Below are 26,164 nucleotides of genomic sequence, written 5' to 3' on the forward strand. Positions count from 1 at the left end.
CGGATATTTAAATATTTCTGCACCCATTTGGTAAAATGTGTCATTTAAAATGAGATCCAGGCTCGGTCGTGCTTGGGGGGGATATGTCTGCATTTTCTGCAGACATATAATGAACATTTAGTGGTGTATTACAAGGAGAGATGCAGCTTTGTAGAGGAGTTCACTACAGACAGGGAAAATGACTGTGCCTATGTTGGCTGGATGCAAACAACAGAAATGATCAGCGCTGAGCGGCACTATATTAAATCTCAGTTTCACTTCAAATCCCTTTTCTACCATTCAGCGTGCAGATTTAATAATCCGACCTGGTAACAGTCTGCGCTCTGATGCAGAGAATGCCAAAACCGACAAAGTCCCTGCAATATCCCCTCTGAAACCGGCCATTCATCGGTGTCTCCAAAACAACTCTCCGATAACAACCTGTCTCTGGGAAGATGTATTTCATATTTAAAATTCAATGGAATATTACATCTCTATGCAAATGTGTCTCCTGTCTCCTGTGTTTAAATGGAGGCAGATTGAATGGCACATCTGTGGAATCTCCATCTTTTTAAAATCCCCTCTTAGGATGCAAAACTCTTTACCGTTATGCAAAGAAAGGTAATTTACCTGCAAAGGATTATTGAGGTGAAAACACAGCAGTACGATTGGCTCGAGGCGAAGATCAACAAGTCCTCGTGTTGCAGGAGAGTAATCTTTTGTAAATCATTTTGTTGTTTCTGTCCCGTGTAATGTACAGATGGGTATAGACCATCCTCTGTCATTTTGATAAGCATCTTAAAAATGAATATATGTATTTCTTTTATTTGAGACAGGATCCCAATTTTCTTTGGAATTGAGCATTCATTTGGTGGACAGTGCTCGTCTTTGTTGAGTTTGTATGTTCATGCTGATCTAGCTTTCTTTCGAGGGGTCTTGTGAAGAAACCTCCCTCTGCTCTTAATACTGTAGTTAGAATGGCTTAAATACACACATTCTGAATATGAGCAGTTTAAAATGCACTCAAGGTCTTTTCATCCTCTGTACAAGACTCTGCTGTATTATTTCATATGTACAAAGAGCGTAAGTGTCTCTACTGTATAATAAGAGCACAGCGTGAGCTAACCCAGGCAGCTATTTGTGGGTTTGCTCAGGTGCCTGGGGAAAAGATGCTCTTTATTCTCGCATCAAGTGACAAACACCTGCATTTTTACTGTGAGCGCTGAAGCCAAACCTGTGTTAACTGATGAAAAGATGCTCTTTTACAGGCTATATTTATCGGTGTTTTGAAGAACAGATTCTTCCTCCAAACTGTCATGCTTCTAAACAGGAAGTTGATGCGTAAATCAATGCTCTTCAATAAATAGAAAATCAAACTTTCCCTTCGTGAGCTGCGGGAAATTTAGCTCTTTTCTCGTCACTGATTTCTTTCTTTCAATGTGGAGCAGTCAAATGTAAACGAAAACTTTTCAGATAATAGAATTTAAATTTGGTTCGCAGAGGGGGAGGCAAAGAATGCTTGTGTGCTCAGCATACATGCATTTGTTATGTAAAAGTCCCCAGGCAAAGCAAACGAAAATCAATGTTTCTCTGTAACCTTTTGTAATAAACATTTCGTCCATAATCAAATCTTACTTAATTTATTTATTTATTCATTTAGAAACTAAACTACTGATAAAGTATTACATTAGCAAGCCCAAATTGAAAAAAATCCTCCTCTTACTCCGGTTAGAAATTGTTATTTCGAGCCTTTAATCAGTGTTGGTAAAACAGCTCCATGTTGTTTAATGGATCTGCAAAGTTTTTACTGAAACGCCGGGTCACAACCTCTTCGTTGTTGTTGGTACGTCTTGGCTTTCTCCAGCCTAGTAGTGGAGTGGTGGTGGATAAGGACATTATTAAGTGTTTACTTTGTAAATCCGTGTTATCAGAGGGTGATTCAGAGTCTCCTCCTCAGGAGGACACCGTCAAGGCGGCTTTGAAGGTGGTCTACACGAGTGGGAAGAGCCGAGTTGAGACAAGGCTGATGAATAGCTTCTAACACGTGAGAAGATCAAATACGGCAAGATTAGACAGGAAGTTGCAAGTCGAACTGAAACAATAAATGACCAAATGTAGAAAAGGGAGCTCCTTCTCCGAAGAGCAGGAATGCTGAGATGCTCCCAACAATGAAAAGTGTTCATACTAACTTAACATGAAGATACGGGAACGTATGGAATACTTGTGAGAATACACGGCGTGATGTAAAAACATGCGCCACTTTCAACATCAACAACTGTACAGCTGTTGATAGTTTGTTCAGTGTAACCCAGGTGCTGCTGATGTTGCTCTCTGGAGCCCCTAACGCTAAATTTAGCTTCTCAAAAATCATTGTTCTTCACCGTGCTGTGTGTGAGGATCTCCATATCTGTAGCAGATGGAGGGCGGGGTTGTTTGGCTCTCATGACTGTTCATCCAGATGGATGATGTCAGTCAGATATGGAGGCTCGGCGGCACCTTAACTCTCTCCGAGGTGAAAATGGGAGCAGAGCTGGTGCGATTCTTACGGCGGATCTCACTCTGTTTTGACAACCAGCGCTCATTTAAGACCGGCCCATCTGCTGCCATACGCCAGCAGCAGCCGATTAACTGTGAGCGTTGAACATTTCAAGAATCTTCACAGAACCCGAATACAAGCACACATTTTCTTCTTTTTGTTTTTGTTTGAATTAGACGCAGTTAAATACAGCTAATCATGTTCTGAAAAAAGATACAAAATATAAATAAGAACGTGTGTTTAGCACAATTGTTTGACTTTGTTGTCTAATGTTTGTCTGCTGATGCATAAAATGAGTGGATTCCCATCTCTCTCTGTACAAGGCCCGGGGAGCTCAAGGCAGAATTTTAATAAGTTTAATAAGCGTAACGTAATTGTCTGTTTTTAAACTCAATTAGCACCAAGCATTAGCCGGCTTTTCTCTGCTCGTCTTTGAAGAACAGGAGGGATTCTGGGATTGCGAACAGTATTGAGAGCCAAGTCTTTCCTTTTCCACATATTTGGGTTACTAAAGACCCTTGATGTTGCTCGTGTACAGAATAAGTCTGTGTGTACTGTACATGTTGTCATTTTCACTGTATCCTCTCTGGCTTAGTGTTAAGTGTGAGGCTTTAAATTCCACTCCTATCTCACCACTGTGCTGTATCCTTACCTTAAGTTGCTCCTCTGTACAGATCTAAATAAAGATTTTAACAGCTCCTCCTTCGTCCTCTCTTTAGCCTTGACGGCAGCAGCCGGCCGGGGGAAGATGGAGGTCTGCTGCTTCCTGTTGGAGCAGGGGGCGGTGGTGCAGCAGGTCAACCGGCGGGGGGTGTCTCCTCTATTCTGCGCCGTCAGACAGGGACACTGGCAGGTGAAACGCGCTGAGTTGCTCTTTTGCGTCAGACAAACTATCCCTCTGTGTCCACAGCAATCACACTGCCTCAAACCACAATTACGTCTCACCATTGTCTTCTTCTAAGGAACCGTGTGTGGTATTTTATTGTTGTATATGTTGACTTTTATGTCCCGTGTTTGATGCCTGTTCTCTGACCGACTTGTTTCCTAGATTGCGGAGCTGCTGTTGCAGCACGGTGCTGATATTAACATCAGCGACAAGCAGGGCAGGACCCTACTCATGGTGGCGGCCTGCGAGGGTCACCTGAGCACCGTAGAGTTTCTGCTTTCTAAAGGTGAGCTACAACATCAGCGCCACAGAACATCCACCATTAATACCATCATTCACCGAGAAATTGCAAGGCAGTGAATACGTATTGGCTGGATGTATTAAATTAGCAGAATGTGGTAATGTGAAGTATTTAATGACCGTTGTTTTGTTTCAAAGGTGCATCTTTGACTTCGATGGACAAGGAGGGGCTGACCCCCCTGAGCTGGGCATGTTTAAAAGGACACAAGAACGTAGTGCAGTTTTTGGTGGAGAAAGGTGCGGTCATCGACCACACAGACAAGAACGGACGGACTCCGCTGGACCTTGCTGCCTTCTATGGAGATGCAGAGATTGTAAGTGGAAATAGTTTGAAACGACCCAAAACACACCAACCAATGGTGTACAAAAACACCACACACTAACACACCAACACTTCATTTAGCCTTAGCTGAGAGCGTCCCTTGGCCATTATTGCACACATACCGTTCTGCGTTAGGCCAGCTCATGACTGTCAACACAGAGTTTTTAACTGCTGGTGCTCTCTTGTAGGTCCAGTATTTGGTGGAGAGAGGAGCAGTGATAGAGCATGTAGACTACAGTGGGATGAGGCCTCTGGACAGAGCCATAGGCTGTCGGAACACGTCAGTGGTGGTGACTCTGCTGAAGAAAGGGGCCAAGCTGGGTAAGCACAAAGCTTTTCTTTCCTCCCTTTGTCCAGGTGTGAAACTACTGGTGCTGGTGCAGATACTCTGTGCTGTCAGTTAGTTCACCACTTAGTCAGCTGTTACTCCTGTGGTCTAAAAAAGTGTCTTTGGTTTGCTAAGTTTGTTCACGTGTCAATAAACACAGAGACTAAGCATTTTGTTTTGCCTCGATGTCAAGCTTGTTTCTGTCTGCTCGGTATCTCACGGTACTAAGAATAAGATCAGATTTAATTTTGTGGAATGTTCTGGAGAAACCCTGTTTCCATTCCTGATTTTCACTCGCTGTTCAGCTTGTGTGTGTGTGTGTGTGTGTGCGCTCACTTTTACTCCTGTGTGTGTGTGTGTGTGCGTGTGTGTGTGTGTGTGTGTGTCTGTCTGTGTCATTCCTCTTCTCCCTCATGCTCTGCTTGGCTAATTTAAAAATGTGACTTATCACCTAAATGACATTCATAGAGCTATCTGGGTCTGCGGCTTATCTCAGGAAAAAAAAAAGTCATGTGTAGAACTCATACGTTTTCTTTCGGCACAGTTTAAAACTCTGCATGCATTTACTGCTGAAAACGCAAAGGCCATTTCAAGTTGATTGACACATAATCATACATGGTCACAAAACACTTAACACCTTTTCCTTTCACTACAAATAACTTCTCTTGCATGACCTCTTTTCTCTTCACTCTCTCCCTCCTAACTCTTTCTTAACCGCCTTCAATAAACTAAGGCTACAGAACGTCACCTTACGATCGATCAGGTACAATCTTTAGGTAACTTTACCTTGTACCAATTTCCAGAGAATACAGTGACCTCCTGTTGGCAGCAGTAACAACAACATGACCCGCCTCTCGACTTCTCTCTTTCCCCCTCTGCAACCACAGGGAACGCAGCCTGGGCCATGGCTACCTCCAAGCCTGATATCCTGATCATCCTCCTTCAGAAGCTGATGGAGGAGGGAAACCTACTCTACAAGGTAATGTGGAAATAAAATACTTTTCAAAGCACGTTTATGTCTTAATGAAAGTTGTCATGTTCCTTATCTGCCCAGCTGTACTGAGTTAGTATTAGATGATTTCATTGAAGTGATAACCATCCTTTGTCCAGCTCAGTTAAATGAAGAAAATGAATAGATGTGTATGTTCCGCACCACTTAACAAAGGAGACATGATCGATGCCTAACATTTATCACCTCGAGCTTGTGTAGAAAGGACAAACTTTGTCGTGTGTGTGTGTGTGTGTGTGTGTGTGTGTGTGTGTGTGTGTGTGTGTGTGTGTGTGTGTGTGTGTGTGTGTGTGTGTGTGTGTGTGTGTGTGTGTTGCCTGCGATTTGTATGTATGATTGATGAGAAGGAGACGGCTCAAGCCGGAGAACAGCTTTGCAGGAGTATCTGGCAGATACCTCTGCCCTGCTTCTCTTCCTTCTGGTTCTGTCCTCTTCTTCACTGCATGTCTGCCCTCCATCTGTCCTCCAGAAAGGGAAGATGAAGGAGGCGGCCCAGAGGTACCAGTACGCCCTGAGGAAGTTTCCTAGAGAAGGCTTTGGCGACGACCTGAAGGCATTTAAAGACCTGAGGGTCTCTCTGTACCTCAATCTCTCCCGCTGTCGCAGAAAAACCAATGTAAGCCTCTCAAGTGACACTTCTTTGTTCCTCAGCCAGTGCTGCTATTTTTAGCACGATCCTTTAATGACTGTTTATACAAGGCGTTTCACTCACCAGAGTTTTATTTGTCAGTGAGTAATGAATATCATGGGGCATCAATATATTAATATTTGCTGAAGAATACATGTTTTTCTGTTTTCTGTTTGTTTTATTAAGTCTTTGAATACATGCAAACGTAGTGGCTAAAGTACTGAAAAATAAGTAAGAGATGAGATGTGGAGACAAGTGAAAAGAAAAATCTAACAAATATTATTAGAGCTTCAAAAGGGGCAATGTCTCTCATCAATTTTAAACATTCAGCGAGGCCTGTTTTTTTGTCTAGCTCTTCAAATGGCAGAGAATAATCCCTGAAGCAGCAATAAAGTCTGCCAGTGCAAGTCCAAAAGTTATACCTGGTGGTAGAAGAGACCAGTCTCCTAATAAGCACAGCTGTGGAGATTCTGCCAGTGGCCTCTGCAACCACTCGCTGATACTTACTTGCTTCCAGAGAAAATAATCAAAGGAACATTCTAACATAAAGGAAGAAATGTCCGCCTTTCACTTTTACACTTCCAGCAATAGTTGTCAACCATTAGTCCCATTTTTTAAGTGAAACTTGTTGGAAACTGAAGCTGATTGAGCGCTCCTAGGAAAATCTTCTTTTTCTGAGAAGTATTTGTTGTGCAATGTTTTAGGCAAAGATAAATCAGTGACTAAGACTCCAGCTTGTGGAATGAGTTGAGCATGTGTGGGCAGGGGAAGCTTGTTAGTGTTCAGATGGTAACAGGGAGGAAGCTACAAGCCCACTGGGCAGTGGACTCAAATCTCCTCAAATCTTTTCAATTCCTGCATGTGCCGGCCTGTCTGCTCACTCAGCCAGAGTTTCTGTGCCGAGAAGAGATTTCACAGAATGATGAATTCATAACTATTGCAGGAGGACTGGACATTTAAAAAAAAACATAAAAAGCAAACATGAGGATTTCTGATCTGTTTCTGCATAATTGTTTCTACAGAAAAGCTCTTCTTAAAAGTTTGTTTACACAAGTCTTCGTCTAGTCATGAGTCTTAGTTACAAATCTAGCAGGAAGACGTTTGTAGCAAACCAGCTGATAATGTGATTACATCCCAAAAGCTGGAGGGAGATTAGGGGGAAACAGGCACCATGAAGTTGTCTGTTGTGTGTTTCTAGAGTAACAGCACCCGGGGTGCCTGGAGATGTAGCATGGGTCAAATGCTGTCATTACTCAGTTTGAAAGCAATAAAGAAAACGAGCAACAAGGACGAAACGTTTGTGCTGTATATTCTAAAATCTCTATTTCTGTGATTGAAATCGAGCTTGAATATCATTTGGCTAACTAATGTATTGATTCTGCTCCTCTTGAAGGATTTTGGGATGGCTGAGGAGTTCGCAACGAAAGCGCTGGAGCTGAAACCCAAATCCTATGAGGCCTACTACGCCCGAGCAAGAGCTAAAAGAAGCAGCAGGTAAACCATTCAGCTCCTGTGGTTCTTATTAGTGGTGAATTATGTAGTCTGGATCCGGTAACAATGTTTCTCTTCATTCTTTCTCCAATCCACAGGCAGTTTACGGCGGCCCTGGCTGACTTGCATGAAGCAGCCAAGCTGTGCCCCAATAACCGGGAAATCCGTCGTTTGCTTGCTCGAGTAGAAGACGAGTGTAAACAGATGCAGCGCGCTCAGACTAAAGGAGTCGCTGGGGCTGCAGCAGCTTCCAGCCAGGCGTCTGGAGGCCACGAGTCGGACCAGGAGCAAGACGAAGGACAGGAGGACCCTTCAGAGCACAGCCTAGCCAGGAGCGTGGACGGACAAAGAGACATCCTGGAGGAAGAGGAGGAGGAGGAGGAGGAGCCAGAGGCCTCGCTGCACGACAGAACAACTGAAGCCTGCTGGTCACAGAACAGTTATTCCTACAACAGAGTCGTACCCCCTGAGCCTGTCAGCACCAGTTTGGGACATCAGAGTCTGAGTCCCAGCTCACCCCCAGGCCCCAGCAGGCTTCCCCCCCACCGGTACCCTCGAGAGCACCGGGAGGCGCTGGCCCAACAGGGCCTGGTCCTGCAGCCAACCAAGCAAGCCCAGATAGTCAAGACCAACCAGCATATGAGCTCAATGCAGGTCGGGGGAGGAGCCGCGGGGGGCCGCGTGGCAGGGGCCAAGTCTCAGTACGGTCCCTCCAGTCCCTTACCGAGCCGACACATGTCCAGCATGCTGAAGCCGGGCCCAGGCATCGACATCAGCCCTCTGCCGCCCCCAGCTGACGAGCCTGTGTACGGGAACCGCGTGTCGCTGGCGGCCGCCTTCGCCTCCACGGGTCACAGCTGTGAAAATGAGAGCCTTCATCCCTCCCAGGTTTCCTATTCATCCTGCAGCAAGGGGCAAGACCGGTTGTCTGTCCACTCTGCGTCCTCCTTGGATGGTTTGGCCTGCTCTGGTCCCGGACCTCAGGGGAACCATGCTGACCCAGGAAAGGATGGGCTGTGTGGTGCAATAGGATCACAGGGAGGCGGCGGCAGCAGCAGCAGCATGCGCGTGTCCAGTTCCACCAGCAGCCTGGCGTCCAGCAGCAGTCTGTCGGACAGTGGCAAGCTGGGTCCTGATGTCCGCACCAAGATCTCTGACAAAACAAAGCACAGCCAACAGGCCGGTTCTGCAACGGAGTACAAACCCAGACCCTTCATGGGCATCACCGACAAGACGGCACGCTTCTTCCAACAGCAGCAGCAAATTCAACAGCAGCAGCAGCAGCAGCAGCAGCACCACGGTTTGCAAAGTTACCCGAGTCTGCAGTCCGCCGGCCGCAGCTGGCTGAACCACTCATCTGACGGTCTAGTGTGTCACAACATGTCAGCAATGGGCCTGCTGCCCGTCGACTGCGAGCTGCCGTACGCCAAAACAGTGAGCACTTACCAGGAGCAGCACAAACCTCCGCCACCTCAGGGTGCTATGGCGATGAGTAGCTTTCAAAACGGCATGCACGCCAAGGAATTCACAGAGAAGTTCTGCCAAGCCGCCAACTGTTACAAAGAGTCCAAGCCAGCACTGGCGATGCCGCACTCGTTCATGGACAGCAAACCCAAGCAGCCTGGCCTCGCCCGAGATAATCCCGCCATCCACGGAGCGTCAATGAAACCAAAGCGATCGTTTATAGAGTCGAATGTGTAGAGATGTTTGTTTTATCTTTCATACAGTCCACAGCGCACACAAACAAGCAAAAATCTTAAGTGAGGAGTTGTTTCATTTCTTTTTAACCAACCCCAAACACAATAGTCTCTCTTTTAAAGCCTTGTATGAAGTACAGTCTGCAAGCCGTTTGTTTTCCCGTGTGAATACACGGACTGCAGGCGGTGTACTGACTGCTCCAGATTTTTTTTTTCTCCTCCCGACCTGTCGCTTGTGGCTGTCAGCTTCTGTTACATGACAACATGTCGGCCGTCATTCAGCCAAGCTGGAGACATTGCACTGAAGGAAGTATTTGGACATGTAGTGTACAGTCCTCATCAACGCAACGGTGACAGTGAGCACTTTATACACACTTAGGCCGCTCAAGTGCTTAAACGACATATTCAGTTACAGCATAATGTTATTACAGAAACGGTTTAGGGAGAGTGAAATGGGGTTTGAACTGTGTTCATTACGTCCATGGTGCTGAGAGAAGAGAAAGTCCTCAGTGAAGGTGTCAGAAAGTCGAAAAGGACGGGCATTCCTGTGTTTTACTAAGGATGTTATAGATCCTCTTGTGTACATTATATAAATATGTATTTTTCCTTCTTTTCTGTGAAGATCTATGTTAAGTGTATTGACAAATTGAGACTTGTGTATTTTGAGTTTGATGCACAATGTTGTTGAAAAGTTGTTAAAGGTTCTAAAGAAAACCCCATTTGTTAAATGTGTTTGTACATTATATAAATCACCATTAACATTGAATTGAAATCCTTTCTGTATCGGCTTGTTGTTGCTGTCTAGTTTAATTTATTTACAGCGCCAATGGCTTCGTTAATTGTAAAAGCAATATATTTTATATAGTTATTTTTGCACAGCTAATAAGACATTTAATGATTCTCAATAACGTTGAGTTTATGTGTACGCTACAATTGCAGTTTATATTACAGAGTAAAAACAAATCTATAAAAACAGAAACGGTTTTTGGGGCGCAGTGCCATCAGCTCTATTTTAATATGTACGTTAAATGCAATTGTTGCCATGTTTTCAGTATTGTGAGCTTTATTAGCTGTGATCACATACTGTAATAGAACATTACTGCCATAGCCACCATGGGAGAGAGAAATAAAGACCCGCTGAGGAAAAAACAAACGGGTCTACTGACTTTTATTCTAAAACACAAGTCTGCCCAAGGTAAGAGGACTTAATGATTATCATGAGCCCAAAGAGGAGGGCAATCAGTATGCAGCCGGTTTGGTTGCTGCCAAAAAGTATCAATAAAGCGGGACTAAGACTTGCTCAACAGCGGCCTCTGTGGCCACAAATGGGAACTACGGGACAATGGCACGTGCATTTCAGTGTTTGCGTTCTGTATTTCCATTTGGGATGAACTGTATGAAATGCTAAAATGTAGTGCAACAGCAGCAAGAGTAGAGAAGGATCATGGTCAACAAAGTGATGCAGCAAAAAAAGTTTAAACATTAGCTAACATTAGCCACCGCTTGATGGTCATATCAGACCTACAGTAACTCTACAACTAGAGTGTATTGATTAGATTGAGGCTTTTCTTTATTGTTCCTGAATTGAACTTTTCATTTGTAAGAGACAGAACAGCACAAGTGAACATTCATTTTAACACAAGCTAACAGTAGCACAAGTAGAGAACAGTCATACGCTTCTGAGTGTATTGAACAGTGGTGCGTTTAGTTTATTGTGAATTCAATTAGCATTTGAGAGGAAATGTGTTTTTTCTAAATCAGTTACATCGTGTTGCTTCAAGTAATGGTATCATATATACAGTATAATGCATTAGTTGGCAGGTATGCAGATATTTAGCTAAACAGGAGTCTTTACTGATTAAATATCTGTTAACGTATCTGAGACTTTGGATTCTGATTATTTTGTCAAATTTCTGACCGAGTTGCACCCTAAACAAATCTTTATTAGTAGTAAATTACTTCATGATAATAAGAGCACCTCTTATCAGATGAGCAGCTCCAGTATAATGATAAAGTACCTGTTTAGTTGGTAAACAAGCTAAAAATGAGCTGCTGTCGACTGGCTCGACTTCCATCGTGTTATCGCCATCTTCAGAGATCTGTTGGGGGTCAGGAGCGTGGTCTGTAGGAGCAGGTTTGTCATGGGGCTGGTTTTGTTTTTGCCCCTGATCCAGCTCTCGATGGATTCTCGCTCATAGGAATACCCATCTGTGGAGTAGACACACAGTGTGACACCTTATACACACCGAGGCATTGGACAGGTTTTTCAGCATTTGTTGTCTAACCTGCAGCAATGACTGGATCCTTCATCAGCTCTCTGGTGATCGGACACAGAAACTCATCTGGGTCATCTGAACCATTCTGCTCCGCCTTCAAGGCCTCGATTTTCCTCAGAAGACGACCGCGGAGGCCCACGGACTCTGAGAAACCAACACACTGTTTAGTAAAACTGGTAAAATACATCACGCGCAGTGCTTAGTGATGCAAATATTTGTATCCATTCATTTATGATCAAAGACTGAGTGTGAACAGAATCAGTGCCAGGCACTCGACAGACTGACTTTGTCCTCTCACTGGCCTCTAAGATAAAACAAAGGCAGGAATAAATCTGGACCTCGGCTGAATCAATCTGTGCCCAGACACAACGAGCCAGACATGTTTACTGTGTGATGATTGCCTCACAACTCAGGCAAGGTGTCTCCCCTGAGGAGTTTGTGTGGGCTGTAGTTTAAAAGTTAACATTTATTCATTATTCTACTCAAGAATAAAAATGTTAATAAAGGGCCAAAAGAGGAAAACAAAATCTGCACAGAGCTGCATGTCTGTCCACTAACAGCATCCTTTGAGTTTGTCATCAGCTGCAAATTTCACCACCTGATACAATGGAGGAAGGACTTTTACAGCCATATGGGATGTGTCCATGCATATAGTGGCAGACAGAGATACAGTGAATGTGGGCAGCTGCCGTAAAAATAAACTCTTTATAACAGCTTTATAAAATCCTGAAGAGATTCTGTCTCAAATATGTTTTTATGCACAAATTAATTTTTTTCAGACCTCAGCTTAACAATTATATTGAGCCAAGATATATTCTGTAAATCTATCAAGTGACTAGAGAATCCCTCCTATCGCACTATTCCATCCATTTCCATTTCCCCCCATATTTCAATCTAGTTCTATGATACTTGCAATATTGCAAGGTGTAGTTTCAAACTGCAAGACAGGTAGTGAGAAGTCAAATTCAGTTTTTTAAAACATTCTATCTTCTTCAAGTGTATACAATTAGAATTTAAAAATAAATATTTACTTACATTTTTTGTGTCAAAATGTTTTTAATTATTTTGATTATTTTATCTATTAAGTTAACAAAATTTAAACTTCACGAGCTAAGAAAAGTGACACCGTTTCGTAACAATTCTCTTTTTTTATTGAATAACCAGTGTTAAAACTAATAGAATCAACCCATGAAATATCCACCGATGCAGAATGTAATCTCCCCCATGTTACTAACGACCCTGAATTCCCAGAAAAACACAGACATGATGACCTCAGTGTCCTCCATAGCTAGAGTTTCAGAGCTGTCTTGAGGTTCATCATTGATCCACATGTGCTGAGGATGCTTCATTTCCAGACCTAGAACCAGATGGTTTATTATCTCAAGAATGGCAGAATAAAAGAGATGATTTTTGGAAGACGTGATAAAACTACAGTATGGCTTAAAGTTGCAACTGATGACAATGTGTGCTTTTAACCCATATGGAAGGGACTTCTGGATAGATTTACTTTTGTTTAACAATAATAGAGTATGTCTAGTTTGAATTTAAAAAATCTAACCCCAATATGTTAGGATGTAGAGAGGCACTATGTTCTGAAGAGATTTGACACTTGACACTATTGGCCTCAAACAAACCAAAGAGACTTTCACAATCAGATCAGATTGTTCTCTTACTGCAGAAAATGACACGTTCTGAGTTCGTCTTCATTTTGCACTCCTTCATAGAGCAGACAATAGAGATGGAGGGAGGAAAGCATTCAGGTACACATAACAAAGACTGTGGCTGCTTCATGCGATGAACTCTGTACCTTGAAAATCCTGCATTAAAGTTTAAAGTAAAACAGACAAATGCAGCAACTTGCTGTCACAATCACAAATACTTTGAATCCTACAGGAAAAGTAATGTTGCTCAATCAAAACGTTGTCTCCTGACAAAACACGTTGAACCTATTAAGTCCCTCAATTCATCCCATAAATTACTCTTGGATAGTAAAACGGCACTTAACAGCTGTATAAGGTTTAGGATTTCCATAAGTTCCCACATATTTCATGAGGACTGAAGCCATTAGTACTATACGGTCCACTTTACATTTAGATTGATAATTTGATGAGACGCTACAATAAAACTGCAGAATGAGGCTGTCTCCACAGAGATACACTGAATTATTTCCAAGAGGAAGTTCACCCCCCCCCCCCTTACACAAAGATTCATGAATATTTCATTAAGTAAAGTGAGCTTGAATCTAATTTTCTGTGTGTCTATGCACGCACGCCCATCGTACACAAACAGCATGCATGGAAAATGATAGTTGTTGGTTGCACAGCACAAAAAGGACAGGAAATGTGTCAGTGTGCTGTTTCCTGTCTTTATTCTTTGGTAATGATGAGAGCTGTCCTCCATACTAAACACATGGAAAAGAGATGTTCAGGACATGCTTTGCATAACTTAGCAGCATGAAAGGGAAGTCGGCTTTACTGTTTTTTAATGTGTCTACTGCTGTCCAATTAAAGCAAACACAACAATAGCCAGAAGGACGTTTATACTGTGATTAAGGGTGGGATGCAGATAGTTACATGATTACAGTCGGCACAGAGTACCCGTAATCAGAGTAAAAATGGCTTTACTGGGCTTTATGGCATTCATGCAGTCAGTGTGTCAACTGTCTGCTAAGTTCTCCTCAGTGAAAATAAAGAATTCAAGATTTGCTTAGCTGAAACTAGCAGTGCTGAAATACTAACTAGAAAGCACACATGCCAAGGAGACCAAATAGAAGGTTAACAATCATCAAAATTAGTTATTTCAACGGAAAATGATTAGGTTCTAATCTGCAGTGACGATGATTTATCATATTCTTGAGCAGGTGTGCTTTCTACAGAGGACTGTGTGTGACCATGTAATGTGGAAATTAAGGTTGAGAGAAAACTGATAATAAAACATTAGTCATTTGGGTTTTTGTCATATTTCACTAATAGTTTATGATTTTTGGAGTCTGGATTCATAAGATGTCAATTGGAGGTGCATGTATAAATTAATTATTAGCAATAATATTTATTTTGTAAAACACTCATCTAAGTCATAGATTGTTTGATTATGATCTGGTTTATGAAATACTCAATAATGGTTAAACTAATGATAATACAGGTGCAATAACTAGTTATGTGCATAATGGTGGCACAGGTGTGAAATCCACCTGAAATACTTCTAAAATGTACAGATTAACATATATTTCATTTGTTGATGTATAAAAACCGAGTTGTAAAAACCCTAACCCTGTAAGAAATCGAATAAAATAATAAGCTACTGTACTATGCCGCACAAACATTGCTGTCCACAGTGGCCTCCTGGCTGCAGTTTGTACAGTGACTTACCACACTGAGACCTTGGAGGGACTAATCTTATTTTCAGAGGGATTATCATTGTTTGTGACGTAAAGGTCATCCCGTGGGGTACTGTCCTCACAGCGTGATTTGTGATTGTATAAGCAGATAGAATCGTTGCAGCTCCACGTCCCTAAATCAGATCACTGTTTGGGGAAGAGTTGTGAGGGGGGAAAAAATAAATCAGAGCATCAATAAAAAATAAATAAAAAAAGAAGAAACGGCTTATATCATGCTATCCAATTGAAGCATGTCAGGTTTTAGGATCAAACAGTAAATCCCCACAAAAACACTGAGTCCCAGGGTCCCTGTGAGTGTGTGTGTGTGTGTGTGTGTGTGTGTGTGTGTGTGTGTGTGTGTGTGTGTGTGTGTGTGTGTGTGCGCACTGTACACTAATGTGCGTGATTGTGTTTTATATTCCGTCCTCACCAATTCCCAGCTCTGCTGCTGTTTCCTTGTTCAGCTGGCTGAGCTCTGCTCCGTCGATGTTGTTGTCTTTAAAGATGCTGACGAGCTCCTGCAGTCCTTCCTCACAGAGCCAAGTCTGCACATCCTCCTCCGACCAATCAGCAACCAGCAGCCTGGAGTGACCCGGCAACTTCCTTCCTGCAAAACGCACAACAGGAAGGGAGCAAGTGCCCTGCTATTATAACCCCCCGCCCCATCTCCTGAAACAAAACTTATCTGATGTAAACAAACAACTTCTCTCACACTCCACAGAAAAAGGACACACTCCCTTTGTGCCGATATGGAAGTGACAATTACTTTTCCTGCACACAGATCCCTGACCTTGCACACAAGCATGTGATCTACCAAAGAAAAGACGGTTAATCCCAGGGTTGTGTTACTTCAGATTGGGCCAGCATGCAGCTCATCAACCTTCACACGACACTATGTGAGTGAGCGGCCACCATTTATCATACAAGTCCAAGACAAACTGGCCTGTAGTGTGTCGCCCCGTTAATGACACCTCGCAGCAGCCTCACGGTCCCCATCGCCCGTCATTACCTGCGTCAAGGATAACCCTGAAGCCTGGGAGGTGCTGCTCATTACCACGCTAACCAACATGTTAGGTCGACCCCACTCCCACCTCTTCCGACCACTGCTAGACAAGACAATTCATAATCAATGCAGATTTTCCTTCAAAAAAAAGATTGTGGTTTCGATAACCCCCGCAGAACATGTCTGCGCCTGAGAACGAGTGAGGTTTTTGCAATTGAAAAAAGGACACTCCTCATTCAAAATGTGACACGTCCTGTCTCCTTTATGTAGGATTGTTGAATGGCATGACATAGAGGATAGGATTTGCTTTTGGATAATACTGTAAATATTCTAAGGTGCTGATGTTTAGCAGGCAATCTTTACCATCATGTTTACCATCTTATTTTAACAGGTAAGCATGATAGCATTAGCTCTACAGACATAATACAGTGCTGTGTTCCCTTTTTTGGCTAGAGTAAAACTTTTCAAACAGAACTCATGCCCCAAGCACAGTTACACTGAGTGGAAACTTCCACTTATTGGGTCTGCATGACAGAGAGCAGAGTAACACCACCTCCTCTCTGCAGCCCTGGAGTGTGGAGTCTCCCAGTCTAGGAGGCTGAGTCATGGAATCACTGTGCCAAAAGCATGAAAACCTCACAGAGCCTTATTGCAGACTGCTCAGACTGCAGTGTTTAATTACATGGACAGATGCACATATGAGGCTCTCTTCCTCATCTATCAGTCCATTTTCTGTCACTTATCCTGGACCAGGTCATGGTGGCAGCAGGTTAAGCTATAGGTATTCCAGACATCCCTCTCCCAGAAAACGTTTTCCGGCTCCTCCTGGGGGGATTCCGAGGCGTTCGCAAGTCAGATGAGCTACATAATCTCTCGAGCGTGTTCTTGGTCTACACTGGGGTTTCTTCACCATCCCCATTACTCACAGGATAACGCTGGAGATTTGGAGGCTGGTCTATTTCCTTCTTATTGTCGACAAATCCCATGAAAAGACAAAAACCAAGCGTGAACTATTTCTACTAACAAGTATTGTTTGTGCAGCTAAAGCTTGATCGCTTACTCCTCAGTGCCGTTGACCTCCATTAGTTTCCAAAAATGACATTTGCACTGCAAAAATAATTCATGATAACAATATTATTGTGATATCTATGGAAAAATAATAATACAAAAAAATGCTATCAATCAAACTCATCTTTGTTTATGGAGCGTTTTTATTTGTCATAGTACAGTAAGTCATAAAAAAGTCTATACAAAGTGACATTAAGTCATATGTAAAGTCACAGTATAGTAAGTCATATAAAAAAATCTATATTATAGTATGTCATAACAAAAGTCATAGTATAGTATAGTATAATAAGAATGATAACTGGGTAGGTTGTCCTGCCCTAGCAGCTGCAACAATACTTACAGGAGAGTAAAGGAGTCAATCAAGCCTAGTTTGTGAAGAAGTCTAATTAAAGATGAAAACACCTGTGAGGGCGGACTATTGATGTGTGGTTAAAATTACATTTGGGTTGTTTCTAGTCACATCTTCCACTGCGCTATACTTTTTTATTCTGTTTTGTTCCATTTCAGCTTATCTTCAAAATCTTATTCATGTGCTTTTTCATATTTTCTTATACAAAGCATTTTAATTGCCTTGTTTAGAAAGGTGCTAAACCAGCATAAATAATCTACAGCTAGCAGCACTGTGAAGCTACACTTTGTCTCAGCAGGGCTTTGAGTTAGGTTCTCACATCAGCACGCACAGTGACAATGCTAACATGCTAATGTTTAGCAGATATTATGCTTTCCGCTATCTTAGTTAAGCACTTTATGTTTAGTCCTTTATAAGCAAATGTTAGAGTACAGCTGTGGCTGATGGGAATGTCATTTGTTTAGCAAGAATATATTCAGACAGTCATACATATTATTATGTAACATATTATTCTTCTAAATCCTGAGGGGAAGGAGAATGGCTGCACCAATCAGAGTCACAGTGCTAGCTAACACCTACTGTGTCCATATGTTTTCAGAAATTACTGAGCCTCTTTTGAAAATGAAACCCTACATATTTATGATGCATTTTCAACAATTCAGCAGGAACGAATGGGCTTGGGAAGGTGTTAAGAGACGGACCAACACATTGTTGTTTTCGTCTTTAATGGGATTTCCTGGCATTAGAAAAATATTGAATAATGCCAGCCTTATCCTTTAAAGCCAGGCAGTTGCCATTTCATTTTCTTTTTGGATCCCCATTAGCTTCACCACAGCACCTTCGGGTTTTTATGGGTTCACACAACCAGAGACACAGTAGCTATAGAAACATGATAAACAGTGATTTTTAGCTCAGGGTGCTGTGAATAGCTGAAGATTTCTAGGGGAAAAACAGCGCGATGCATGTATTTACCTTGACACACGGTCTGCCTTGATTCAGCTGCTGCAGAAAAACATAAAAGAGAATAACTTTAATATGTGAAAAGAAAGAAAGAAGATTAAAGGAAAGGGGAGATAGAGAGAGAGAAAGAGGTAGAGGCATAAAAAAGGCAGATCTTCATTGAGATGGAATTTGCTTTGTCAACATCAACCTGACTAATGGCAGATGGGAAGCTGCCCTGATGAAACTTCAAGGCCTCCAGATGTCTAACAATTGCACCTTTTCATTTAGTATTTCAAATGTTTTCTTTCATGTTGGGTCTGAACTTTCTTCTATTTTTTGTTAAAGAGGATTCAGAACAGCTCTCTGAGGCGTAGTGGTACTGTGCCCTTATGCACCAATAAATATCAATGACAATTCCTCCTCTAGACACTGCAGCCAGACAGCAATACACATGTAATAGGAGCTTCTTTTGCTGGATATCTCCCAAAACACTCTTTAGGGAGGCTTTGGTTAACCACTGCCAACAGTCTGTTAAAAAAGGAGGAGTGATTGTGCATTTGAAGGCACCAACCTAAACAATTCCCTGTTAAGTATTTACCAGTTCCGCTGACTTCATCTCCAATTCGCCACACGTTTACGGTTCGGTCCATGGAGCCGGTTGCAATCCATGGCATGGTGGGAGACAGAGCAACAGCAGTCACGTACCTGCAGGGAGGAGGAAGAGGAGCAGAGATATGAAGGGTGTGTATGACAGACTAAAACTGGCACAGGAAGAGATCGGCTTTAAAAGTCAGCTTCCATCTATCCTTAATAAAATATAAATTAATATCCAGTCTTAGATGGTACTGTATCTCAAATCCTTTCAAGCACTTCAAAGGGCTCTGCTGGTGTCCACCTGCGGTGCCGCCTCAATGACCGTCTGGAACGCAGCACTGGAGAATATTCTATTGCATCACTGCAACTAGTGCTTCTGGGAAAAAAACTAATCAGGCAAAAATCACACATTTTGATCTGAAACTCTTCTGCCGTCTGATCGCTGCAGAGATTGCATAGCCGCGGGAGGTCTGATCCTCTACCTGTCATGCTGTTTCAGAGTGTGGAGCAGAGTTCCCAGGTTCTGTAAACAAAGAACAAACAAACAGGGACAGAACAGGAACATTTGGGATCTGTGAGTTTACAGTGGTTGGGATAAATTATTTAGAAAGTAGTTAACTGAAGCAGCAAAGCCAAACAAAAAAAAAGCTGTTTTGTTAGTGTTTTTTTGGCCTTTACTCACCGCATCATATATTGCAACACTTTTATCCACCGAACTGTTGAATAATCAGAGTGAAGTTATTTGCAAGAATCCAAACCATTTGCATTACAGAATAAATTCAAACAAAAACACACATGATTAAAATGTTTAAGAGCTACAAACAGAGAACACATTAACTCGAGTGTGTTTAAACTAAAAGGAGAAACAGCAGAGAGATGCAAACTGAAGTTTAAACACAACAAAATACACTCCTCCTGTGGTCTGCTGAAGAAACAGCTGGATCAGTGCTCAGCAGTGGCATCTGCTGTTTACAGCACAGAAAGAAAAGGAGCATTTTAAACATGGAGGTGGGATTCATTTAAACTTAATTCGTCCCAAATGAGCAAAAAGATTTCACAGCAAATGATAAATAATAAGTCAATATTCAGTTGTCAACACAGGAGGTGTTTATCAGAGCTGCTGACACACGTGTGAAGATGAGTCATTCGTGTGTGTGTGTGTGTGTGTGTGTGTGTGTGTGTGTGTGTGTGTGTGTGTGTGTGTGTGTGTGTGTGTGTGTGTGTGTGTGTGTGTGTGTGTGTGTGTGTGTTACCCCGAAACGAGCAGCTCTCCGTCAGAAGAGAAGGCACAAGACAGAACTGGAGCCGACTGGCTGGTCAGAGTGTGCAGCAACTTCATGACACAGGCTGAGGGGCAAACAACAAACACACACACACACGCACACACGCACACACACACACACACACACACACACACACGTTTACTTAGGTCACATTTGGGGACCTTCCATTGACTTTAATTTCCTGGAGACCTTCCCTAAGCCCTACTTGCCTCACCTTAACCTTTACCACTGACCCCAAAATCTGCTGTTTCCCCCAAATAGGGATGTGGCCATCTTCTGTTAACTGGTCTTCAGTTGTTGGAATGCCGCTTCAGCTCCAAATCACTCAGTCCATATAACTGTCTGTCTGCCTGTCTCTCTCTCCCACACACTCAGTCCATCTGACTGTCTGCCTGCCTGTCTCTCTCCCACACACTCAGTCCATCTGACTGTCTGTCTGCCTGTCTCTCTCTCCCAATCACCCAGTCCATCTAACTGTCTGTCTGCCTGTCTCGCTCCCACACACTCAGTCCATCTAACTGTCGGTCTGCCTGTTTCTCTCTCCTACTCACACAGTACATATAACTGTCTGTCTGCTCTTCTCACTCAATCCAGATGACTGTCTGTCTGCCTGTCTCACTCACTCACTCACTCACTCACTCACTCACTCACTCACTCAGTACATATAACTGTCTGTCTGCCTGCCTCACTCACTCAGTTCATATAACTGTCTGTTTGTCTGTCTCACTCACTCACTCAGTCCATCTAACTGTCTGTCTGCCTGTCTCTCTCACTCACTCAGTCCATCTAACCGTCTGTCTGCCTTTCTCACACTCATTCACTCAGTCTATCTCTGTCTTCCTGTTTCTCTCTCTCTCTTCCTGTCTATCTGTGTCTCTCCTTCTGTCTCTCCCTCTGGCTTCTATCTGCTACTACTACTACTACTACTACTACCACTACTACTACTACTATTATATTAAATATAACAGTAGTAATATAACACTACGACTACTGATACTACTACTTATTCTAATTACTAATACTTCTACTAATAATAATACTACAACTACAACTTCTACTACTACTACTACTACTACAACAAATATCACTACTGCTACTACTAGTACTTATACTAATGCTACTAATACTTCTACTACTAAAAATACTTCTACTACAACTTCTACTACTACTACTACTACTACTACTACTACAAATATCACTACTGCTACTACTTATACTAATGCTACTAATACTTCTACTACTAAAAATACTTCTACTACAACTTCTACTACTACTACTACTACTACTACTACTACAAATATCACTACTGCTGACATTTCTTAAGCCACAGAATCCATTTGAATATCAAAATGTTCAGCTCTTTCAGGAGAGGGGTGATTTGACTTTTCATATTTGTAACCTTTAAACTTTTTGAATTATTAAGCTTTTTGCAAGTTTTTTTCAAAGGGATATCTATGAAGAAAATCTTCAAATCCTGTTAAACTTCTTCAAGTTTCAAAGCCTTCTTCTTTCTCATACTTTCAGCTACAGACACCATAGTTAGACGTTTCAACTAGAAGGGTTTTCAGCAGTGCAGTTTAAATGCTTTCAGGCTTCAACATTTTTCAGGTAGTCTCTCATTTCTGCATTTAGCAACCAACCTCCTGTAATTTGTCCTTAAATTGACCAAAAAAATACAAAAACTAATCTCTCAGTCCCTTTCTGATGCTGACACACACACATGCACACACACACACTTCACAACAAAACTTTTTGTCAATAACTGTCTTGCTGGTTTGAAGCTGTGCCACCTGCTGACAGCTGCTTGGAAACAGAAGATTTTCTTTTGGCAATAAACCTGAGACACGCATATCTTAAGATACAAAGACACTTGAGAACAGCGTAATAATTCATCGCGCATTAATCCTATGTGCCGAATTCCAACTAGTCAGCCCATAAATACACATGTATTAAATTAAACCGCCCTCTTTTCCATTAGAGTAAAAATGCTGATTTCAGGCTCTGTGGGAGCTTAATTTGTTATTGGCATGCATATTCATGATGTGACGTGAAGCACCCCTACCTCTCAGTAAGGGAAAAAAAAAAAAACGTATTATCAAACCTGACAAAATCTAACTGCACACTTGAGAAAATGAATTAAATGACATGTGTGATTGAGAGGTGTGCTGCTGGGCGAAAAGAAAAGGCTGCAAAACTGACAACACAACAAATTTGCTTGAATAAGGCCGTTAATGTTTGATATGGAAGCATAAAAATATGGGGCTGCAAACAAAAATGAAGCCCGGATAAGAAAAATGCTCCATGCAGACATCAGAAATCCCAGGTTCAAAATGTGCCCCTTGCTTCCCTGCATGATCTACACTTGAGTCTTTTTCTGTTAAAACAGTGGAAGAGGGGTTAAAGCAAAGCAATCCTCTTTAAAAAAGACAAGATAAATGCACATTTCAGGAAGCTCCTGTTGAAAGCTCCTCCAGAGAATGTAGAAAAATACATTTTTAAATAAAATGAAACGAGGACAGACATTGTTCTGTGTCTTTCTCCAAGCTGCACAGAGATGAACAATCCCCACTGGATCGCAGCGGGTCACCATGTGGGACACATCCTCCGTAGAAACGGGCGTTACCACGGCAACACTACTTTGGAACTAACAACATGGCATGTTCGCACTTAAGAAAATACAGTCTGCGGGCTGGTTACACAACCTACGGACATACACAAGATGTTCGTGGTCCTGCTGCAGGTGGTACAAGATGTGGATTTACCATGTGCACCCGATTCCCTCTCCACACCCTCCTCTGCAGCTGCTGTATTTCAGCAGAATGTCTTAAAGTGATCCATTATTAATGAGTCGGTCAGCAGCTGATTTATTCCACACGCTAATAAAATTCCTCTATTCTGCAGAGCGATTTCAAGGTTAAAGCAGTCAGCAGGTTCTCTCTGTCTCTCATGTAAGATGGAGTGAGAGAGCTCTCGGAGAGGGGTCGGCCTACCTGCCCCTTCACGCTGGGAAACAATCCGGATTTTCAGCTGGCTGTCCTGTCCACAGGAGGCCAGTCGAAACTCCACACAGCAGCCATCTGCAGAACAAAACAAAACAGAAACAAACTGCCACATTCACTCTTTCTGAATGTTCACGCTTGACTGACTTTAATAACAAAAGAAGACAAATATCATCTGACGGACGGTTTGTGAAGTGTTACAGCACGCAGCAAGCATCTTTTACACTGTACTGTATGTGGCATAAATGTAGTGTTTGTATTAAAGAGAGATTTCCATAACAAAAATATGCTTTTTGTTGACCAAAAGTGTAATTTCTTTGATTCAAGGTTAAAATGCAACAGCTTACATTTAAGTTACTGCAAACTGTGAAGGATTTCAGTTGTATCTGCACAGAATTAATTCATGTTGCGTAAGATGAACTAGAGAAGCCAAAACATATGAAATATAAACAGGTTTTTTCTGATACAAACTAAATGATTAGTTTGCCCAAAATCACAAATACTGTGAATAACAGTTGAATAAGTAGAATCACTATCTACTGAAGGAATGGTGCAGATGAAAACTGTGCAGTGAGGTCTGTAAGTAACAAAGATAGTGTTCTGTTCATATAATCTATAAATATACACATGAATAGTCAATAGCATAAGATCGATGAAAAGTTTGATGTCTTCAAATTGCTTGTTTTGTCTCAACAAAAGTCCAAAACCCAAAGATGTTCTGTTTACACTGGCTAACAGCAGGAAGAAGCATCAATGAGCATGAAACACATGAAAGAAAAGAGCACACGTTTGGCATTTTACTTGATAAATTACTTCAATAATAAACCTTTCAAAGCATCAACAAACAAACTACCTCCCTGGATGTCGAGACACCACTATTGATAAGTGAATATAAATATGCTTCTTGTTGATTTGGGTGAACTGACCCTTTAAAACACTAAGAACTCACCAACTTTAAACTGCGGTGCAAAGCTGCAGCAGGTGACTCCCAGGTCATGGGCGTCCTTCTCAGCATGCAGGAGGCTGATGTTCGTATCCCACAGTTTGAGGTCTCCGCGGGTGCAGCCTGTCACAAACATCTGGCCACAGGGAGAGAAGCAGCAGGCCACAACACTGGCCTCGCTCACGGCACTGCACCTGTAACAAGCCATGATAGATATGCACATTAAAACGCATTAAAAGCTGCAATTCTTTAAGATAAATACAGTTTTATTAACATATTTCATCTCAATTGGTTCATCTTGACAATAAGTTGTCCAGCTGGTTGAGTTCATCATGCGTCTCTTTTGTTAAACCTGCCTGAATGTAGCAGCGAGGGAAGTAACTCTGATCTTTCTTTACAATATTAGTTAACTTAATTATAAGGCCTGATGTAGGACTAACCAAACCAGGTTTGAGGAAGTCAAATGGAGTTACAGATGTTTTACGGCCAAAAAAAACTTATTTTTTCAACCAGCTTCTTATTGTGAACCATACAGTCTATGTAGTGATCAATAGCCTTCCAAATGAAAACAATATGTTCTGCCAAACATGATTTCATAATTTCTTTTTGTGTTTTATCTGCCTTTCTCTCACTGGATAGAAGTAGGCGTGGCTCTGATGAAATAATCACCTGAAACATATTTCAGTGCACCAGTCAGAATATTTCAATGTAAGAATCAGGATGGTATGCAAAGACTCTATTCGATGACAATGGCAGTAAGATGAAACCAAGTGGGTAACATTCCCAAATTCAAGAAAGAACCTTTAATCTCAATCTTGAGATTGTTTGCTAGAGAGAAATAATTGTTAGTGAAACAACTATGTAGATCATTTCTGTTCGGATAAAACAAGCTATTTGAAGACTGTGGCATGGGGCTCTGAGAGATTATAAGCGGCACTATTTCACCTGTTTCTGTCACTTTGTGCACTAAAAGGCTGGAAGGGCTGGAAACTGGCCCTTGATTGCTCCAAGGTCGGTTTGATTCGCAGCTGTAACTGTTGACATGATTGACACTGGGGGTCACACTGTACCTGCGTAAGGTCTTGGAGGGGAAGTCCCAGAGGGCCACGGTGCCATCGCAGGCCCCTGCCAGCAGCAGGGAGGAGTCCGGAGCCACCGCGCACGCTCGGAGCGGACTACGGGCTGGGTGCAGCAGCACCGCGGCCACCTTTCCCGTGTCCGCGGCCCACACGATGGTGGATCCGTCCGTGGAGCAGCTGAGCAGGTAGCGGCCGCATGAGCTGAAGCAGCAGCAGTGAACCCCGTAACCGTGGCCCGACAGCGGGGAGAAGGGAAGCTCCGAGAAGTCGGCCGTTTTGTAAACGCGGAGGGTTTTATCGCTGGAACAGCTGGCGAGGAGAGACGGAGAGAAAGCGCAGCAGCTGACCTCGTCTGCGTGGTGCCGAAGAGCGCAAAGTATTGACACCATCTTGGGGACAGATGTGTGGCTCTGCAGAGGGAGACGTTCACTCACAAGGTGGCGCAAAATGCCCAATTATCGGCCTGTGAAAGGAGAGAGGAGAGTTGTTGGTGACGGCAGTCTGTCCGTCGAACTTATTTTGTTAAAATGCCGCAAAGATACAAACCTCAGCACAAACTGTTGCTGCCATGTGTCGACGGTTTCTCTCATTAAATACTTCCTCTTCCAGCTGTACAGTCTGTTTATCTCGCACAGCTGTTATCAGTCATGTGACGCTTTCTGAGTTGCACAATGTTCGTAGTCCATTTTTTTCTGGAATTGCAATACAATCTTTTTTAAACTCTACCGTTTTAAGCTCGACATAAAAAAAAACCTCAACTCAAGTATTATCAGCTAAATTCAATAGCACCCATAACCCAGAATGCTTCTTTTCGGTATTATATTTATATTATTGGATTATAATTATTGACGAATTCAGCATTTTATATTGTAGCTGGTCGAGCTGGAGCTAATTTGTCCTACTTTATCACATTGCTGCATATTTAATGTGTTGTGTTTTGCTGAAAGTACCTGGTTACTACAGTACACCTGTGAAATAAATGAAGTGGAGTTACATATAGCCTCCCATGAAGTGGAATAGAAGTGTAAAGCATCAAAATATGGAAATAATAAAGTATACGTACACCAACATTTTAC

General features: G+C 42.4%; 2 protein-coding genes across 4 annotated transcripts in view; one reads left to right on the forward strand and one right to left on the reverse strand.

Moving 5' to 3' along the window:
- Nucleotides 1-10,329, forward strand: part of tanc1b (tetratricopeptide repeat, ankyrin repeat and coiled-coil containing 1b) — a 90,244-nt gene extending 79,915 nt beyond the window's left edge. Inside the window, exons 19-27 of one of the 3 annotated variants that reach the window (XM_068703807.1) lie at nucleotides 3,235-3,368; nucleotides 3,564-3,687; nucleotides 3,840-4,015; nucleotides 4,212-4,344; nucleotides 5,085-5,114; nucleotides 5,239-5,330; nucleotides 5,830-5,976; nucleotides 7,382-7,482; nucleotides 7,578-10,329. In XM_068703807.1, the coding sequence (XP_068559908.1) occupies nucleotides 3,235-3,368; nucleotides 3,564-3,687; nucleotides 3,840-4,015; nucleotides 4,212-4,344; nucleotides 5,085-5,114; nucleotides 5,239-5,330; nucleotides 5,830-5,976; nucleotides 7,382-7,482; nucleotides 7,578-9,180 (2,540 nt within the window). In that variant the 3' untranslated portion in view covers nucleotides 9,181-10,329. Of the gene's footprint in view, nucleotides 1-3,234; nucleotides 3,369-3,563; nucleotides 3,688-3,839; nucleotides 4,016-4,211; nucleotides 4,345-5,084; nucleotides 5,115-5,238; nucleotides 5,331-5,829; nucleotides 5,977-7,381; nucleotides 7,487-7,577 lie in introns of those variants that run through there. The other 2 variants (XM_068703816.1, XM_068703823.1) reach the window with 2 other exon arrangements.
- Nucleotides 10,330-10,860: 531 nt separating this feature from the next.
- LOC137867306 (WD repeat, SAM and U-box domain-containing protein 1-like) lies at nucleotides 10,861-25,971 on the reverse strand. The gene is made up of 12 exons (XM_068703836.1): nucleotides 25,635-25,971; nucleotides 25,080-25,551; nucleotides 24,016-24,203; nucleotides 23,058-23,144; nucleotides 20,038-20,131; nucleotides 19,467-19,500; nucleotides 19,267-19,307; nucleotides 18,789-18,895; nucleotides 18,221-18,250; nucleotides 15,259-15,435; nucleotides 11,462-11,596; nucleotides 10,861-11,384 (listed from the first exon to the last, which is right to left on the reverse strand). Exons 2-12 carry the CDS (start codon nucleotides 25,475-25,477, stop codon nucleotides 11,215-11,217), a joined length of 1,461 nt encoding a protein of 486 aa, XP_068559937.1. The 5' UTR covers nucleotides 25,478-25,551; nucleotides 25,635-25,971; the 3' UTR covers nucleotides 10,861-11,214.
- Between the last annotated feature and the right edge of the window lie 193 nt (nucleotides 25,972-26,164).

Source organism: Cebidichthys violaceus, unplaced genomic scaffold (assembly GCF_023349555.1).
Source record: "Cebidichthys violaceus isolate CVI_PGR_0920_01 unplaced genomic scaffold, fCebVio1.0.p SCAF_11, whole genome shotgun sequence".
Taxonomy (NCBI): Eukaryota; Metazoa; Chordata; class Actinopteri; order Perciformes; family Stichaeidae; genus Cebidichthys; species Cebidichthys violaceus.